The sequence below is a fragment of the Sceloporus occidentalis genome, unplaced genomic scaffold (assembly GCF_023333645.1).
Source record: "Sceloporus occidentalis isolate IW3139 unplaced genomic scaffold, rSceOcc1.0.p SCAF_4, whole genome shotgun sequence".
NCBI classification, from domain to species: Eukaryota; Metazoa; Chordata; class Lepidosauria; order Squamata; family Phrynosomatidae; genus Sceloporus; species Sceloporus occidentalis.
The window spans coordinates 65557846-65576644 of NW_028316984.1; the positions used below are offsets into that span (position 1 = coordinate 65557846).

At 42.3% G+C, this 18799-nt stretch overlaps 1 protein-coding gene across 2 annotated transcripts in view; it reads left to right on the forward strand.

Annotated features, from left to right (window-relative positions):
• Window positions 1-1007: 1007 nt before the first annotated feature.
• The window catches only part of MARCO (macrophage receptor with collagenous structure), a 43599-nt gene continuing 25807 nt past the window's right edge, over window positions 1008-18799 (forward strand). The window contains exons 1-9 of one of the 2 annotated variants that reach the window (XM_089520171.1): window positions 1008-1093; window positions 6737-6863; window positions 8224-8268; window positions 10234-10287; window positions 11042-11104; window positions 11208-11240; window positions 11982-12035; window positions 12147-12173; window positions 13768-13875. In XM_089520171.1, the coding sequence (XP_089376297.1) occupies window positions 1088-1093; window positions 6737-6863; window positions 8224-8268; window positions 10234-10287; window positions 11042-11104; window positions 11208-11240; window positions 11982-12035; window positions 12147-12173; window positions 13768-13875 (517 nt within the window). In that variant the 5' untranslated portion in view covers window positions 1008-1087. Of the gene's footprint in view, window positions 1094-6653; window positions 6864-8223; window positions 8269-10233; window positions 10288-11041; window positions 11105-11207; window positions 11241-11981; window positions 12036-12146; window positions 12174-13767; window positions 13876-18799 lie in introns of those variants that run through there. The other variant, XM_089520170.1, reaches the window with a different exon arrangement.

Sequence of the window (18799 nt, forward strand, 5' to 3'; positions counted from 1 at the left end):
AATATATTCCCAGAATGAGTTGATTTGTCAGTCAATGTTAATATGTTGATCCAGTCTTATAAATTGCTCACCTTGTGTTCATATTTGTTTCCCATATTGGATTAAATGGGACATGAAAAGTAAAACTATGATCCTATGTTAGAGCATAGTACATGGGAATGCACTAAAAAGTTGCTTTGCTAGTAAATACCAGAACACTGCCTTAAAGACTATTAAATTAAAGTAAGCATAAAACCTTGTGGACTACAGGCCATATCATCAGGTGCCATATCATCAAGCTTATTCCAATATTAACATGTTCATCCTTAAAATGCCACATTAATTTTTATTGTTTTCATTGCATGAAGCTAACATAGTTACCTCTTTGGAATGTAAAATAATAAAGATGTGAAACAGACCCAACAGAGATCACAGAAATTCTTTGGAACAACACCTTGCTTGACCTAGTGCTAGACCTTACTTCCAAGTAAACATGCAGAGGACAGACCCACTCAGGTGCTTTTTTTAAAAAAAAATTAAAAAATATTAATACATAGTATTTCTATATATAAGAACAACATATAAGGGATATCTAGGACAAGACAAAAATAAATGGAATAAGGGAAAACACACATGACTTCCTAACCCCTTACAAACTGTTATAAATAATAGGTAACTTGTATCTACTGCAGTGGCTAATTCATTCTATTTCTATGTATTATATGAAAACTAATCCATTACAACAGTTAAAGAATAATTAAACAAGTGCTGGAACGAAAGTGAAGGTTAACAAATATTAAAGCAGTAGTATGTCACTTTCTACTTGCTTAAGAACTCACTGTTAACTAATATGGAACTCAGGATAAGCCAGGTTAATCAGAAGCCAGTGATATCTTTAGAATTAGTTGTGTGTAGGTTTAATAAATAATATTACACATCGGCTACTTATCTGCAGTTTGTAGTAATGGAATTGTATTACTTTGTGTTTTTTCATTCCTTCTCCAAACTTTAGAGCCAAAACGCCACAAAAAAACTTCCAGCTGCTGTATTTGGACTGTGCTTATAATGTACCTGACTGTGCTCACCACAGGCCTTGGACTATTGACCTATGAAGGTAATTCATCTTAAATGCTGTTGACCCTTTTGAATCTAAAGGCAAAGATGTTTTAACATTTTAAATATCATATTTGTTAATCTGGCAAAGGAAAGATACTAGAGAAGGGCACAACCCACCACAAGGATGAGAAATTGCATGTAGAGGAAAAGCAATTATGCTAAAAAAATGGAAAAGGTATCTTCTAGAGAATGCTAACAGATAAATCTTGCTGTCAAGATCAGCTTCTTAATTGAATCCTGTATTTCAAAATCATGAACAAATGTTTCTGTTGGTTTTTTAAAAGCAGTTTTAACAAATCATACTCTAAAGCAGACCTCCACAACCTGGTGGTCTCTAGATGTGTCAGACTGCATATCTCCCATCTTCTTCAGCCATGGTAATGAGAAACTGTCCTAAAGCCTCAGAAAGGAGTACCATATAAAAATAGGAAAAATATGTCTGAAAGATGCCCACAGCCCCAAAACTCCAAAAGATTTGGAAATATTTCTAAAAAGAAAAGCAGAAGATGTTCCATTCACCCAGGACAGACTCCCAGAATGGTAATAAATAACCAGCAGACCTTTTGTCTCCCAAACTGTTTCCCAGATACTCTCACATCCAGCCGCATGCTAGACAAATTTATCTTCTTAAGGATCCTGATGACAGCATGGGAAGACCTTTAAAATACTTTTCATTCTGCAGGATGTTAATAGTGACTTTAAACACACACACTCTCTCTCTCTCTCTCTCTCTCTCTCACACACACACACACACCTTATTAAATATAAATTGCTGAAATAATTAGAAATATTCTGGGACATCAAACACTGTATAAGTTTGTTTTACACAAATAATGTCAGAGACTGGTCTTCATTTGGTAAACTGCACCTATTTTTTGGGATACCCTGGGATATAGAACTGGAATAGGTCCCTTTTCTGGACTGCCACTGCTATTCCCACAATCCCCAAGCCAGCATGCATTTTTTTTTTAGAATAAGTAAATTCCCAAGTGCCAGTTATAGTAGCACAAACATTATTTTCTTTTTCTTTTCTTTGGTTATATTTTTGAAGAGAATGATGGAGGAGAGAATGGAAAGTATAGGGAGAAAAGAGCAAAATGGAAACCTATCATAAGAAAACAGGCCTAGAAAAGGGGATGGGGAAGATGGATATATGTGGCAAAACAGGAGTAGTGGGCCCCATCCTGCAGATTGAGGTTAAAGGTGAGTCATGGGAGATAAAACCTGGCAGGGGACAGAGAGTTGTAAAACACCAAAACACCACTTTCATGAGCATCATTTGACTTCTTAGCATGTAATAGCTCACAGCTGAGAGCTGGAATGTCTGGTGCATTTAAGGGTAGAGAAGCTGCTGCACTAGGACTGGTGACATGATGCTAGCAGTGCTAGTGCTTGAAATCACTCTTTTATGTGGGTATGGCTAGCAAAATGGTTGTCTCCTTTACATATGTATATAATGCACTGGCAGCCCTGGACTGTGTGAGGTAACCAACAGACTTGTCTTTGCAATGCTAGCTGTTTACTATTGTAGGTAGTTAGAAAAGGCTATAGACCAGAGTATGAAGTTACTTGTCATTTGAAAGTGTTGTCAGCGGAAAAGTGATAAATGGTGGTGGACTTGCGAACTGGCCAAAAATGGGGGACAAATGCCCAAGGACCACAATAGATGCTATTTATGTTTCAATTCCCCACTCAGCCATCAAACCCACTGGGTGACTTTGGACAAGTCACATGTTCTCAGCCTCAGGGGAAGGCGATGGCAAACTTCCTCTGAACAAATGTTGCCAAGAAAACCCCATTATAGGGTCACCTTAGGGTTGCCATAAGTTTGAAATGACTAGAAGGCTCACAACAACAAATGTATTAGTCAAACACAACAATCTGCTTTCCTTTCAGTGAGCTGAAGGGAGACCCAACAGCTCTTATTGTCTCCATCCTATCCATACAGCACCCCTCTGAAGCAGGTTAGACTAAGAGAGAGTGACTAGCGTAAGGTCATGCAATGAGTATTATGGCTCAGCGGGTGCTGGAATCTAGATCCCTTAAAGTCCGAGTCCAGCAGTCTAACTCCTATACCAACCTGGCTATCTTTGTATTCTACCTTGTCCTGTTATTCTATAGAAGTAGTAATTTAATCAGAGAATACATGTCCCAGCCACAGCTTAGCTTTCTATATAATGCCCCACCAAAGAAAATAATGGCATGCCCAATAGTTAATGGAGGATAGGGACAAACATGCCACTAGTCCACCACTTGCACTGAAAAGGTCAGGGTCAATGTGTGCTCCGTTACCTATATCCATCAAAAACTAAATAAAAGATAAGCTAACAATGGGAGTAGAAAAATGCAAAATGTTACATTGGGCAATTAAAATACTTTGCTTAGGACCAATGAACATGACACAAGAGACCTTTGGAAATCTTCATCAGGCATAATACAATAAAATAGGCAATGGCAGAAGAAACAGAAGTGCCCCAAACCTGACCCTCAACTTGCAATCATGGAGTTTGCATTTTAGATTTGAGATTACTTAGTGAATGGATTAGCCATTGTTGAGTGTTATCAGATTACATTAAGCATTCTAGGTTAGAGAGGTAATGCCTGACCCCTTTCTGAAAACACAGAAGCAGGCTGTAAGCCAGATCCATCTTTTGCCTTGGGCAAACCACAAGAGATTCCTAGGTAGGACTATAGCAAAAGTGTAGTGGAACATTTATCCTTACTAAAGCTGTGAGTAATTTTGAAAGTCTGTTGAAACTTGAACCTACTGATTAGAATGAGTGGAACGTTCAAAATACAAAGTCGCCCTTCAAACAGTAGAAAAGCATCTTCCTCTAGTGGTAGATTCTGTCCTAAACAGCTAAATAAGATGTTCTGTATCTCTCAGTACCATTCACTTTATAGGTACTAGCCAATAGATTCCTGCTGCAATAGTTGAACAAAAGATTGTACATGCAAGTAATATTAAGATGTGCTGTTTGATTAGGGGTGAGGCTGAGATAAACAGTTTCAATAAATAGATAACAACCCATTTTATAGAACATGTTTATTGCTTCGAAATTATTACTTTTTATGAATTAAATGTTTCTTCACTTTTTCTTATGTTACCACAAGTCTATAGTTTGTTGTTATCTGCCTTCAAGTTGGTTTGGACTCATGGCGACCCTGTGGATGGGACACCTCCAAGAACCCCTACTAACTTCTCTACTTATGCGTGTGTGTCCCCTGACTGAGTCCATTCATCTGGCATGCAGTCTTCCTTTCTTTCTTCTACTCTCTACCTTCCTTTCCTAGCATCATTGTCTTTACTAGTGGTCCATGCCTTCTCATTATATGGCCAAAGTATGTCAGCCTCAATTTAATTACAGTGAACCCTTGTTATACGCTGGGGTTTGGTTCCAAGATCCCCCGTGTATAACAAAATCCGTGTATGCTCAAGTCCCATTAAATATAATGACATAGCAAAATGGTGTCCCTAATAAAAAATGGAACATCAAGGTAAATTTATACTTTTTGGGAACATTTTCAAACCGTGTATGCTTGAATCAGAGTATAAAAAATCCGTGTACAGTCCGTCCTCGCCTTACGTGGGGGATCTGTTCCGGATCCCGCCGCATAAGGCGAATTCCGCCTATGCTCGAGCCCCATTGGAAACAATGGGGCTCGTGCGCGGCGGCGCGGGAGCGCGCAGGGCGCAACGGGTGCATGCGCCCATTCAATTGAATGGGAGGCGCCGCCCCTTCCGCCCCGCGCATGCCCCGCGGCTTGAGCGCGTATGCTCAAGACCGCGTATGGTGCGCCCGCGTATGGCGCGGGCGCACTGTATAAGAAGGGCCGACTGTATCTTGGTTTCTAAGGCCTGTTACACACGGGCACCCTAGGACGGACTCAGTCCGTGCTAGGGTTAGAAAGGGGCGTCTCTTCCAGATGCCCCTAACCCTACCACGGACTGAGTCCATAACAAATGGCGGCGGCCGTTCCACACAGCCGCCGCCATCTTGACGTAGCAGACACTCTGAGTCCGCACATCACGCCCCGGAAGTGACACTGCAAGTGCGCGACTAGCGCCTCGCGGCGTCTCTTCTGGGGCCCAGGAAGGAGCGCGATTTTCGCACTTCTTCTCTGCAGCATCTGGGAACCGTGCCGTTTGGCTGCTGCGGTTCCTGGATGCTGCAACTGGCGGCGGTGCAGACCGCCACTTCTCAATGGTCTGTAACGGGCCTAAGGTCTCTGGCTTGATTTGCTCCAAGAGCCATCTGTTTGTCATTTTGGCTGTCCATGGTATCCTAAGCACTCTTCTCCAGCACCACATCTCAAATGAGTTGATTTTCCTTCTGTCTGCTTTCTTTACTGTCCAGCTCTTGGATCCGTACATGATGATGGGGAATACAATGGCTTGGATGATTCTAACTTTTGTGCTCACTTGTATATCTTCAAGATCTTTTCTAGTTCCTTCATAGCTGCCCTTCCCATTCCTAATCTTCTTTCTTTCTTTCTTTCTTTCTTTCTTTCTTTCTTTCTTATTTATTTATTGTATTTATACCCTGCTCTTCAGCCCTAAAGGCTCTCAGAGCAGCTTACAAGTGGTTAATTAGAAGGTTCCCTGCCCTCAGGCTTACAATCTAAAAATGCATGACACAAAAGGAGAAGGGAATGGCAGTGGGGAGGGGATCAGGTCCAGCAATTCTTCTCTCCATTTGTGGCCTGGACCAAGGCAGATGGACTGGAGGGAGGGCTCTGCTTCTTAATCTAGTTCAGGCCCAATGGAACTGGGCCTGCATCTCACCCTCCAAGGCCAGATGGCATCAGATAGACTGGAGAGAGGGCTCTACTCCTTATTTCGTGAATGTAGTCACCATTCCGGTCTATATTTGATCGTAGCTACAGGAATTCTTTAACTATTTCCATTCCTTCAATAGCTACATTGAATTTATCTATCTCTTCTGTGGTCATAATTTTTCTTTTCTTTATGTTCAGCATTAATCCTTCCTTTGCACTTTCCTCTTTAACCATCCTTAGTAACCTTTCCAAGTCTGTGATGTCTTCCGCCATTATTATGGTATCATTTGAGTACCTTAGGTTGTTGATATTCTTTCCTCCTATCTTCCTTCTTCCTCCTGTTTCTTGCTCTGCTTTTATTATGATATTTTTGGCATATTACTTGAACAAGTAGTGTGGCAGAATGCAGTCTTGCCTGATCCCATTGCCTATTGAGAATCACTCTGCTTCTCCAGATTCAATTCTGACAGTGGCCTCTTGTCCTTGGTACAGATTTCTCATCAGGACAATTAAATATGGCACTACGTCCATGTCTTTAAGTGCATTCCATAGCTTTTCATGATCTATAGAGTCAAATGCTATGCTGTAGTCAATAAAACAAATACCCCCCCCCCCCCCAGAATTCTTTGGTGTGCTCCATTAGCCATCATATGTTTGCCATGTGGTCCCTGGGGAAATATAGAATAAGTTAGAAAGTTAGTACACTTGGACATTTGGGTGATGAGGAATATGATACTTTATTGATTCTGTGACCACTCTTCTGTTTTTAGTCTATAAGCTTCGCAAGGATTTGGATAACATGAAAGAAGGCCCACCTTTAAAAAGAAAACTAACAAGTCATTTTGCCAATGACACTGTGCAGAAGGAGAACATTTTTGGAACAAACTCACAGAGAAGGGAAGAAAATTGGATCAGAAGTTTAAAGGAGGAAATCCAGATAATCAAGTTGAGCAACCAACATTTACATTGGAAAATGGCCAATGTTACAGGTACGTCCTTGCTTTTTCTCCTCACCATCACATTGTACATACTAAATAGTCTGAAAAAAAGAAAAGGGGAAAAACATAGTTATCATTATTCAAATGGTAGCTGTGCAGAACAATGAGCATTTTCATTTTATTGTCACATGGGCCCATTACAAACGGGCAGAAAAGTATGCGCGGAGTGTGTATTAGGGTTAGAAAGGGGCAGTGCTTCCGCATCCCCCTAACCCTAGTGCACGCTCTGTGCGCACAAAATGGTGGCGGCCGTTCCACACGGCCACCGCCATGAGGACGTCACGACTAGCGCCGCCTCTATACGGGGCGAAGCGGACGTGACGTCCTCGCTCTGCGCCAGGGCACTTAGTGTGCCCTTAGCGCGGAGCAGGAAGGAGCTCTGTTTCGGAGCTCCTTCCTGGTTTGGTCCACTGGGCGCAGCTGTGCCCAGCGGACCAAAGGAGAAAGGGGCCAACTGGCCCCTTTCTCCTCCTCCCCGCCGCCGCGAGGTGTCCTTGGGGCTTGTAGCCCCAAGGACACCCCTTTCCAGGCTGCGGGGAAAGGGTCTTTTGCCGCTTCCCCGCAGCCTGAAAAGCGGCGGATCGGGGCCTCAGTGGCTGCCGCTCTGGACAGCGGGGAAACAGGTGGGTGTAGCCCGCCCCAAACGGGCGGTCTGTAACCCGCCATACTTTTCTTTTTTCCTTTGCAAGAAATCATAGGGAAAAATTTTGCCCTAGAAAAGGCTAACTGCTACTCCATTGATCAGGATCAAAACAAGATTCCTTTCATTGTGAGGCAAATGTACAATATGAATATGCTGAACTCCTGTGTTTGGGGGTGGGGATTCAAAATGAATTCAAAATGACATTGACGGATTTGAGAACTGGACCAGAAAACTAACAAAATGAATTTCAACAAGGATAATTTAAAAAATTCATCTAGGCAGGAAAAATTATATCTCTCGCTTTAATAGACAAGCATTTATGTTGTATCATTTCTTTCCATACTTTCCCCTTCATAATATTCCATGAGTGTTGGTTAGCTTTACCCGATTCTTGCTTCACAATCACCCTACTGTAGACAAAAATGTATTCCACTTGTGCTCTTTCAAAACCATTTTGTTGAAGGGTTACTGCTGGGCATATATATATATATATATATATATATATATATATATATATATATATTATATTATATATTATTCTGATGCATGTGTATTTGAATCTTGTGAGGTTTTTTTCTTCTTGGAGAAGAAATTAATTTGGTTTCTCATAAGAGAAAGGCATTTACTTAATTGTGCACTTGTATTAACAATTGATAGCTGTCTCTAAAATGTTTGACCATTTCCAGTAAATATCCATATGTATTTTAGACCAGCTTGAAAGCAATAACATTCGAGGACTTCCAGGACTTCCAGGTGGGTTTATAAAAGCTCTGCTGATCACTTTAATTTATTTACTTATTTCATTCACTTAAATTCTTTTTCCTCCCAACAATGGGACTCAAGGTGGCTTATGACATAATTTAAAAACAATATGTATTTAAAACTGTATATTTTTTTAAAAAAAAATTGGGTTATATTAGTTATTTAAAAAGCAGTTAAACAATGTATGAAGTTAACACATTCATGTTCATTAATAGACTATATACAGTACACACTATAGAATCATAGAGTTGGAAGAGACCCCAAGGGCCATCCAGTCCAACCCCCTGTCATGCAGGAAATCACAAGCAAAGCATCTCCAACAGATGGGTATCCAGCCTCTGCTTAAAGAAGGAGACTCCATCACACTCTGAGGGAGTTTGTTCCACTGTTGAACAGCCCTTATTCTCTTTTCCTGGAGCTTGCATCCATTATTCCAGGTCCTAGTCACTGGAGCAGCAGAAAACAAGCTTGCTCCCTCCTCAATATTTAAACAGGGCTATCATGTCACCTCTTAACCTTCTCTTCTTCAGGCTAAACATCCCCAGCTCCCTAAGTCATTCTTCATAGGACATGGTTTCCAGACCCTTCACCATTTTAGTCGCCCTCCTTTGGACATGCTCTAGTTTCTCAATGTCCTTTTTGAATTGTGGTGCCCAGAACTGGACACAATATTCCAGGTGGGGCCTGACCAAAGCAGAATACAGTGGCACTATTACTTCCCTTGATCTAGACACTATACTTTTATGAATGCAGCCTAAAATTGCATTGGCCTTTTTAGCTGCCACATATCACTGTTGACTCATGTTCAACATGTGGTCTACTTGGACTCCTAGATCCTTTTCACATGTAGTCTCATTCAGCCAGGTGTCCCCCATCCTATATCTGTGCATTTCATTTTTTCGCCCTAAGTGCAGTACCTTACATTTCTCCCTGTTGAGGTTTATTTTGTTAGCTTTGGCCCAGCATCCCAGTCAGTTTCTAAAAGCCTGAATATCTTAACCTGACAGCAGAAGTAGTCCAAGGATGGGGCCATCCTAGGGTAGGAGTTCCAAAGTCTGGGAGCAGCCACGGAGAAGGCCTTCTCATATATTCCCACCAAATGAACCTGAGAAGGTGGTAGGACAGAGAGAAGGGCCTCTCCAGAAGATCTTAGTGCTCTAATGGGCTCATAAAGGGAGATACAGTCCTTCAAAAGCCAGGATCCAAGCTGGGATTCAAGCCTTACATGTTTAAAAAAAAAACAAAAAAAACAGCACTTTGAATTATGCCCAGAAATGAGCTGGCAACCAATGGAGTTGTTGCAACAAAGAGTTGGGGGCTCCCTGTAGCCTGGTCCAATTAACAATCTAGTTGGGGCCAACTAAAGTTTCTGGGCAGTTTTCAAAGATAGAGCACACTTAAGTAGTCTAAATGGGATATACCCAGGGCATGTATTAATCCAACAGATCTTGGAAAGATTCCTTTTTTTTGTATGGTAGCACCCAGAATCCCCTAGCAAGGATGGCCAGTTCTTGTCCAAAACTATAATTTTCTCCAGCTCTAAGCGACACCATTCACCCAATTCCTGTAAATCACCTTGGTCAACACTGGATCATACAAAATGATGTAAAACCAACTCATCCATAGAAAAGCTTAAGATGGTTTACTGCACCCTGGCAAGAGGAGTGGTCAGCTAACTCTCTGTTGCTACTGCTCCCCTACAGACCAAAATATTATCATACATGCTCTTTCATCTCAAACTCAAATACAGGGCAAATGATCGTGTAATTGGCATTTAAATTCTCTATGCTGCCTTCGATTACTATTTGTGTGTGTGTGTAAAATGTTATGTATTTGTTCTAAAACCATTTAAAAACCAAATTAATAAATAATGTTGGCTTGTTTTCTAAAATATTTTAATTCTTTCATTCCTGTCATCTGTATTGCTCTAAAATTAAAAGTTTTATTCCTATGTAGGTTCCAAAGGAGAAAGAGGAATTCCAGGAATGAAAGGAGATCAGGGCAATAAAGGTAAATATTCATGTATTTTTATTCTGAATTTGGAGCACAATGGCCCAGCTCAGATGTCATAGTGTCAATCCAGTAAACCTTAAATTTAGTAAGATGGGTACCTGTATACTTGCATACCCCACCCCTGGACTATGTATCCAATTAATTAAACTAATTTCAGATGACATTCAGATCAAGAAGCTTTAGCCACTTTTCATACCAGGATAAGAAACATGAGTCTCATTCACACTACAGAATTATAGTGCTATCATTCCAGTTTATCTCCAAGGAGTGGAATCTTGGGATTGGCAGTCTAGGCAGTCTAGGGAAGGGCCTATAGATTATCCTCTAGAGCCTCCCAAACTTCAACCAAAGGATTCCATAGGATGGAACCATGACAGTTAAAGGGGAATAATAGTGCTATATTTCGGTAATGAGAATGGGACCAGGAATGGTCACACTGCTCATTCCTGATCCAAAAAAATGGTTTAATGGTTAATATCTTGGCCAGAAAACTGACTGTCCATTGATGAAGATGAAGAAATACATTGGAGCAGAAACTCAGCTGATGAAAACTGATCTCTACCAAGCTAGCTGAACAATAATGACATCAAGACTATGGCATAGATAGATAGGCTGAATATGAAGCCTACTAAACCATGCCACTGGTATGTGTTTTTCATTAAATTAGAAAAGTCAAAGATGATATATCATTTGCAATATGTACATCTTAACACAACTGTAACTAACTGCTGTGATTTGTACATTTTTTCAGGAGACAGGGGTGAAAAAGGAGACACTGGTTTAAGAGGAAACAAAGGAGAGCCAGGGTCTTCTGGTAAGCAAATAATCTGATGTCCCAAAATTTTCTGTTGAGTACTAGATGTAATCCTTCTGAACAGCTAACTTAAAAGCAATTATGTTCCTTTCTTTTATTTCAGGTATTGGATTGCCTGGACCAAAAGGAGAACCGGGTAAAACATAATAATAATCTTCTCATATAATAATAGCTTTAAACACTGAGAAATCCTCTTCAGTTCCACTTAGATTCAGCACTGAAAGGTCATATAATGTTTGCACTAGATTGATAGCAGAATATTTTACAAGGTTTTAAATACATCATTTTGTATCCATGTGATAGATGCATCCACTTGCTAAGCCTTGTGTGTAAGATTTTCCATTTCATAAATAAATAAATCCTCTTAATGTTCAAGAGACTACAGCCTAAATCAAATTGCTAGCCCCAACTAGAGTAGACCCACTGAAGCAATAGGATTTGTATAAGTGTTGACTTAATATTCAGCAATTGATTCAGTGGGTCTACTCTAATTGGGATAAACCATTGACTTTAGCCCTTGACAAAATGGTTCTCTAGCGCGCGAAGAAACCATCAACTTACTCTAAATAAAGATTTTAAATTCCAGCTGATTAGTTTCAATAGGACAGCTCAGTGAAAACACCATATCTTCCAAATGAACCAGACTTAGAACTTGCCTTAAACTCTATACATCTGAGTTTAATTCCAGCTGAAAAACCTGAGGTGATGCGAAGTCTCTCAACTCTCACTATGTTACATGATGCGGGTAATTCAGAACTGTTTAAGAGGAAACAGCCAGAACTGCTGTCTAGAGTAAGCCTTACTGAGTTTAGTAGAACTTAATCCTATGACAATATGTTTATGACTGGCAGTCTAAATGTCTTCATTTGTCTTTTAGGAATTCCAGGGGCAAGAGGATCTCCAGGAATCCAAGGAGAGAAGGGTGAAGCAGGTAATCAAAGATGGCCTGTAGTAACAAATGTGATGCCAAAAAGCAAGTGAAATTCTACCTAGTTTGCCAGTCATCTTTATTATTCATAGTGTCTCTTTGATTTGATTTCAGGGATCATGGGACCCAAAGGATCAAAAGGTGAGCAAGGAGTGCAGGTAATGCTTGCTAAAAATCGGCAGTGGGAATCATGCAGCCCTCCAGTTGCTGTTGGAATGCAGCTCCCAGCATTCATAGCACCATTAGCAATGCTAGCTACAACTAGATGCACTTCAACCACATACAAAGGCCAATATGATTTTCACCACTGCTTTATGACAAGGGAGAAGACATGATTATGGGATTTCTAGTCTCAGGTGCCAAATTAGTTGGCTTGAGTACCATAGGGATGGGCACCATTTGCTATGCCAGTGGAGTACCCTGCAGGCCACCAATGCCATTCCTGCACCCTTTGGAGTGCTTTCAACATTCTTCAGAGCTTCCACTGCAGTTTTCCAAAAGAAAAAGTATGAGACATGTCTCTGGAAGCCTTGAGAAAGTGCAATTCATAGCTTCCAACCCCACTGCCCAAAAGGTACAGAGACCCTCCATGTTTTTGTTTTACACCTCCCCAACCAACTTTTTTGAATCTAGAAGCAGAGCCTGGGGCAACCTGGGAGGGACAGAAATGGGGAGGTGGTGCCCTCTCAGACCATCTCCAGCTGCCAATCCCTGATGTAAAGGAAAGAAGATGCATGTGGTTCAAACGATAGAGAAGACACTGCAAATGTGAAAACTCAGAACTTTTTTCCAACATGTTAATGTTATTTAACCACAGTTGTGACTAAACCTGTCGATGTGTAATAGAGATGTCAAAGGATTAGATTATCTTACAATAACTTCAACAGTTGGGTGACAGTCTCCATTGAGACTTAACAAGTGGAAGAGATTTGGGTTTTAATTAATTCATTGCAGGCATGCCCATTTTCCCTGTTTGCACCCTGGATAAAAGCGTAAGAAATGTCCTGTTGGATCAGATCAAAGACCCCTCACTGTGATGAGGAATATTTATTCCTCCAGATACTCTAGCCCACAATTGGTTTGGGCTAATAGGAATACACCAAAGCACCAGAACAGATGATGCTTCTCCATACTTGATTGATGGTATAGAGCCAGGAGTCAACCAGACAGTCTATGTTTCTGACAACAGTATATCCTGTAACATTAGTAAATATCGTGTAAGCTAAATGCCCAGAATCATCTTCATTTCTGAAGGCACCAGTAAAAGGAGAACTGCTGAGAAAGATATAGTAAAAGGGGTTCACTTCTGGTGCTCAGTCATCTAAAGTGGCCCTGGGGAAAAATAGGCCCGGTACAAACGGGCACTTTGCTGCATCCTCACCATGAACAAGGGCTAGATGAGGCTAGGCATTTACATGCCCAGTAGCCCTAGTCCATGAGGATGCCACCATCATGGCTTGCTGCCATCCACATGGGTGAAGGCAAGATGGCGTGAGCATAGTGCAGCTCTCAAATGGAGCTGGCAAGAAGTGTTGTGATTGGGGTGTGCGAGTGTGTCATTTTAGGAAGCTGCTTTTGGCAGCTTCTTTTTGCTCCTGGGAGGGAGCACATCTTTGCTGTGCTGTTGGGTTGCTCCAGCAATGAAGTAGAGCAAAGAGGGGCAGCATGGAGCTGCCCGTCTGTTGAGCCCCATAATCTCTTTCTTCCTTTGTATGTTATGTTTGTTCCAATCCAGGTTTAACTGGACCTGAGGGCGAAAGAGGAGCTAAAGGGGCTCTTGGACCTGCTGGGCCAAAAGGTGAATCAGGATTAAAAGGAGATATGGGAGAGAAGGGACTTCAAGGTAAGACTGTTTGGCTAGAAGGTTGTCTCTACCATTTTATCTTTTCAGAGTATAATGGTAAATTTTGGACTACAGCTCTCAGAATTCCCAGCTAACAGGGCCACCAGAATTCTGGTTGTTGAGCAGTCTAAAAGTGGAATGGATGTACAGAATGGATGTACAGTGGAATGGATATACAGTGGTCCTTTCCCTTATGTGGGGGATCCATTCCGGACCCTCCGCAGAAGGGAAATTCCATGTACACTCGAGCCCCATTAAATATAATGGGGCTCATGCCCACAGTGGTCTGTGGCGGCGAGCGTGCCACAGTCACCACAGACACACACACCATTGTTTTTTCTGGCGCACAGTGCTGCTTCTTCCAGCACAGTTTCCAGCATATGCTGGAAGCCACATAAAGCATGCCTGCGTATGATGCGAGCGCACTGTACTCGACTATGAACTTTATCGCTCTGCCTCCAGTGCCAGCTTACCACTTCCGAATTTGAGCCAAATTCAGAAGTTACACTGATTTTATCACACAGACTTTCCCCTCAAAATGGCTTCCTGTTGCTTCTAGTGTTGAATTCAGGCCCCGTAAGCTGCTTTGGCAGCCATTTTTTCAAAACCAGAAGCTTCAGAATTTGAAAAAATGGCCGCTGAAGAGACTTACAGGGCTTGAATTCAACACTAGCAACAACGGGAAGTCATTTTGAAGGAAAGTCCATGTGATAAAATCAGTGTAACTTCTGAATTTGGCTCAAATTCGGAAGTGGTAAGCTGGCACTGGAGGCAGAGCGATAAAGTTCATAGTCGAGTACAGTGCACCCGCATCATACGCGGGCATGCTTTATGTGGCTTCCAGCATATGCTGGAAACTGTGCTGGAATAAGCAGCACTGTGCACCAGAAAAAACAATGGTGTGTATGCCTGTGGTGACTGTGGCACACGTATCGCTTGCCGCCACACACCAGGTAAGAAGAGGTAAGTCAGGCACCAGAGGTGATGTGATAACATCCTATATGTCGATCTCAGTCCTATAAGTTTTAAGGGGAGATTTTGGGGCCCAAATTATGGATTTTGACATGACCCGTGGATAAGTCAAGGTTAAAACAGAGTGACACATAACAAAGGAGCTAAAGAATGAAACTAAGGAAAATGATGCCAAAGAACTTACAAAATTGGCATAAATGTTTATGCTCACACTAAAGGCTTGATGGATGAGAGAATAGAAGGAGGTAAGTGCTTCCAAGACAGATTGCACTCTTGGTTTTTACCTGTGGATGGTTCCTTTCTTTTATAAGAGTTAAAAGTATAGTACTTATATTGACCAATGGATAAGTTGACTTAGATTTTATATTGTTTTATTTGTGGATTTTGTGCCTTGGCTTTTTTTATACTGTTTTTATATTTACTGTTTTATATTGTGACGGCTTTTAGCTTTTAACAATAAGCTTCTATACTATACATGAGTATATACCGTAATTCTAGACATATCTTTTCAAAAGTCAATCATTTTCAAAACCCATTTTCAGGCAAAGATGTATAGCAGAATTGGGAAGCCATAGTAGATCCTGAGGTCAATTTACACGTTTGCATGAATTGCCAAACATGCCAAAAAAGACAAAAGCTAGAAGTGGCCAGATCTTCACTTGTTTTGAAAAACAGCTTTAAAAACATTAAACAATATGGGAGGGACTGCATCCCATTTAAAAGGTGAATTAGTGCTCTGTAGATTTCCAGCAAATGTAGTTTTTCCTTCTTCTTCAGTTTAGGGAGCCTAGGGCTCCCAAAACAATCATGGTACAGATGTATCCAAACCTGGTGCTGCATTTTGTACTTAATGTATTGGATTACAGCTTTGTTTCAACGGTTAGTTGTTGAATCAGTGTCTTCTCTGGCCTGCTCCTCCTCCTCTTCCTTCTTCTGGAGGAAAGATTTTCTTCTTTTTACATCTTCAAAGCTTACAAATCAATTTTGAAAAAGACAGATGTAGCCTGAGAGTTCTTCCTTTCTGCTTTCTCCATGACCACTGCAGAGGCACAGACAACCTTGCTTTTGCAAAGGGGAGGCAAGTAGGCAGAAGCAAGAATTGGTATTGCTTCAGCTTCATTTTTTGCTCTAAGAGGGAGAGGAACATGCTTTGGTTCATACCCCCAATAGGGAGGTGAAACACACTGTAGAGATACATACTTTTTCAAAGAAAGACAGAGGGGAAAAAGAACAGGCATTTTTTTCTGTAACTTTAAGGGAGAAGAAAACTTCCTATACTTTCCTCTCTAGTTTGTTTTCCAAATGCCTGAGCAGTCTGCCTGCAGACAAACAGCAGACTCATACTGACAGCTTGTTGCAAAGTGAGCCTTGTTGCTGTTTATTCCAGTTGTCCTGTCCATTTTACACCCAGTTACAGTGCCTGAGGAAGCTTTGTCAGAAGAATAATGAGAGAACTCGATTGTGTAGGAGCACCTAGCCTTTCAGGAATAAAAAGTTGCTTCCTGCAAAGGCATGAGGGACTTGGATCAAATCAGATTTAATTGTATGTTAGTAAAAGGTAGAGCTGGACATTTTATATGGTTAGAAGGGGCACTGGTCACCAGGAAAATTTATCAGCAGTGTTCAGAATAGTGCCAGATAGCTGCAGTGGGTTTAGAAATAGAATATAACTCCCAAATAGGCACACCTAGGTTAGGGTTGCCATAAGTCAGGACCTCCAAACCGGGACAAATGTAGGACAAATGTAGGACAAAATGATCAAATGTAGGACACATTTTTTTTAAAATGGAGGGCACGCAAAAAAATTGATTATTTTTGAAAAATTTTTCATATAAATGCATGTTTCTTAGGCATGATCAAAATGGAGGACATTTGGCATTATTCCTAGACAGATAGCAGAAATGTGCTTCCCTTTCTGGCCAAAAACCAGAAGAGGAGGAAGAGTGGAAGAAGCAGAGGAGGAGGAAGAGGAGGAGGAGGAAGAGGAGAAAAGGAGGAGGAGGAAGAAGAGGAAGTAGAGAGGAAGAAAAAGGGGAGGAACATGTGAAGGATGAGGTGGAGAAGAAGAGGTGGAGAAGAAGAGGAGGGAGAAGATGAAGAAGAAGGGGAGGAGGAGGAGGAGAGGAGAAGAAGAGGAGGAGGAAGAAGAGGAGGAGGAGGAGGAGGAGCAGGAGAGGAAGAAGAAGAGGAGGAGGAAGAAGATGAAGAAGGGGGAGGAGGAGAGGAGAGGAGGAAAAAGAAGAGGAGGAGGAGAGTAAGAAGAAGAGGAGGAGGAAGAAGAGGAAGAAGAAGAGGAAGAAGAGGAGGAGGAGAGGAGGGCGGAGGAGGGGGCAAGGCAGGGGAAAAGGGCTTCGCCGAGGCAAGACCCTTTTCCTCCGTCAGGCCGCCTCCCTGGCCGCCGGAGGAGGCGGCAAGGCAGGGGAAAAGGGCTTCTCCGAGGCGAAGCCCTTTTCCCGCGTCAGGCCGCCTCCCTGGCCGGCGGAGGAGGCGGCCAGGCAGGGGAAAAGGGCCTTGAGGAGGCGAAGCCCTTTTCCCCAATCAGGCCGCCTCCCTGGCCGGCGGAGGAGGCGGCAAGGCAGGGGAAAAGGGCCTCGCCGAGGCGAAGCCCTTTTCCCCCGTCAGGCCGCCTCCCTGGCCGGCGGAGGAGGCAGCCAGGCAGGGGAAAAGGGCCTCGCCGAGGCGAAGCCCTTTTCCCCCTCAGGCTGCCTCCCTGGCCGGCGGAGGAGGCGGCCAGGCAGGGGAAAAGGGCCTCGCTGAGGCGAAGCCCTTTTCCCCCGTCAGGCCGCCTCCCTGGCCGGCGGAGGAGGCGGCCAGGCAGGGGAAAAGGGCCTCGCTGAGGCGAAGCCCTTTTCCCCTGTCAGGCTGCCTCCGTCCCCAGCGGAGGAGGCCAAGCAGGGAACAAGCCTCGCTGAGGCGAGGCTCCTTTCCCTGCCTGGCATCCATCGCGGGGGGGGGGGGGAATCCCGGGGGCGGGGCCAAACCGGGGCGGGACCGTGCGGACCCGCCCCAAACCGGGAAAGTCCCGCCCCCCGGCGGGATATGGCAACCCTAACCTAGGTGCCTAGTTTAACTAGGGACATAATTCTTGTGCAAACAAGCTGGGACAGCCAAAGGTAAAGACCCTTGACTGAACTAACATCTTCATATCATTTCCCTAACAGAAATAAGAAACTCCTTGCTCCCTTGTCAAAGAGTGATGACTTGTCACACACAAGGCAGTAGTTCTCCACTTACCATCCTGTAATGTCCCTTTGAGCAACATCTGGAGAGCATGGCCACAGATATATAAAACAGGGGAGATTCTTTGTTCTTTATCCTAGAGGAAGGATAATGGCAGTTCCTACCTAGGGAAAGTATGGGGGATTTAACACTGGACTTGATACTGTCTTTGTGGATTGTAGCAATTCAGTTGGAATATTATCTGTTCCTGGCGATTTTTTTCTTCCCAATTTCTCTTAATGCAGCTTCCACCTTTCTTTCTAGAATTTGGTATTCATCTTCATATGATTCTTCATTCCTTGTATCATTCATTTTTTCTTCTTTTTTATATAGCTCTTCTGTGTGTTACAGCCAACGTCCTTTTATTTCTTCTTGATCTTTTCGTACGTTCCTCTTCTTATCATAGAGTTTCTGAGCTGTTGATTTGAACTTCCCTTTCAGTTCCCTTATCTTGTGGAAGAGATCGCTTCTTGTTCTTTTTGTTGTTGTTATTATTTTCTTTTATTCCTCTGCATTGATTATTATAGTAGTCCTCTTTATCCTTGTTCATTAGTTGCTGAATCATTGCCTTCATGGTTCTGATTTTGTTCCTGTCCCCCTTTTGTTTTGCTTCTATGTACTGATTCTACAGACTAACATGGCTATATTGAATTCTACCACTATGGAAAGCACAAATAAATAAATAAACTCTCTAAAACTCTAAACAAAGATTTCTAAATAAATCTCTCTTAAG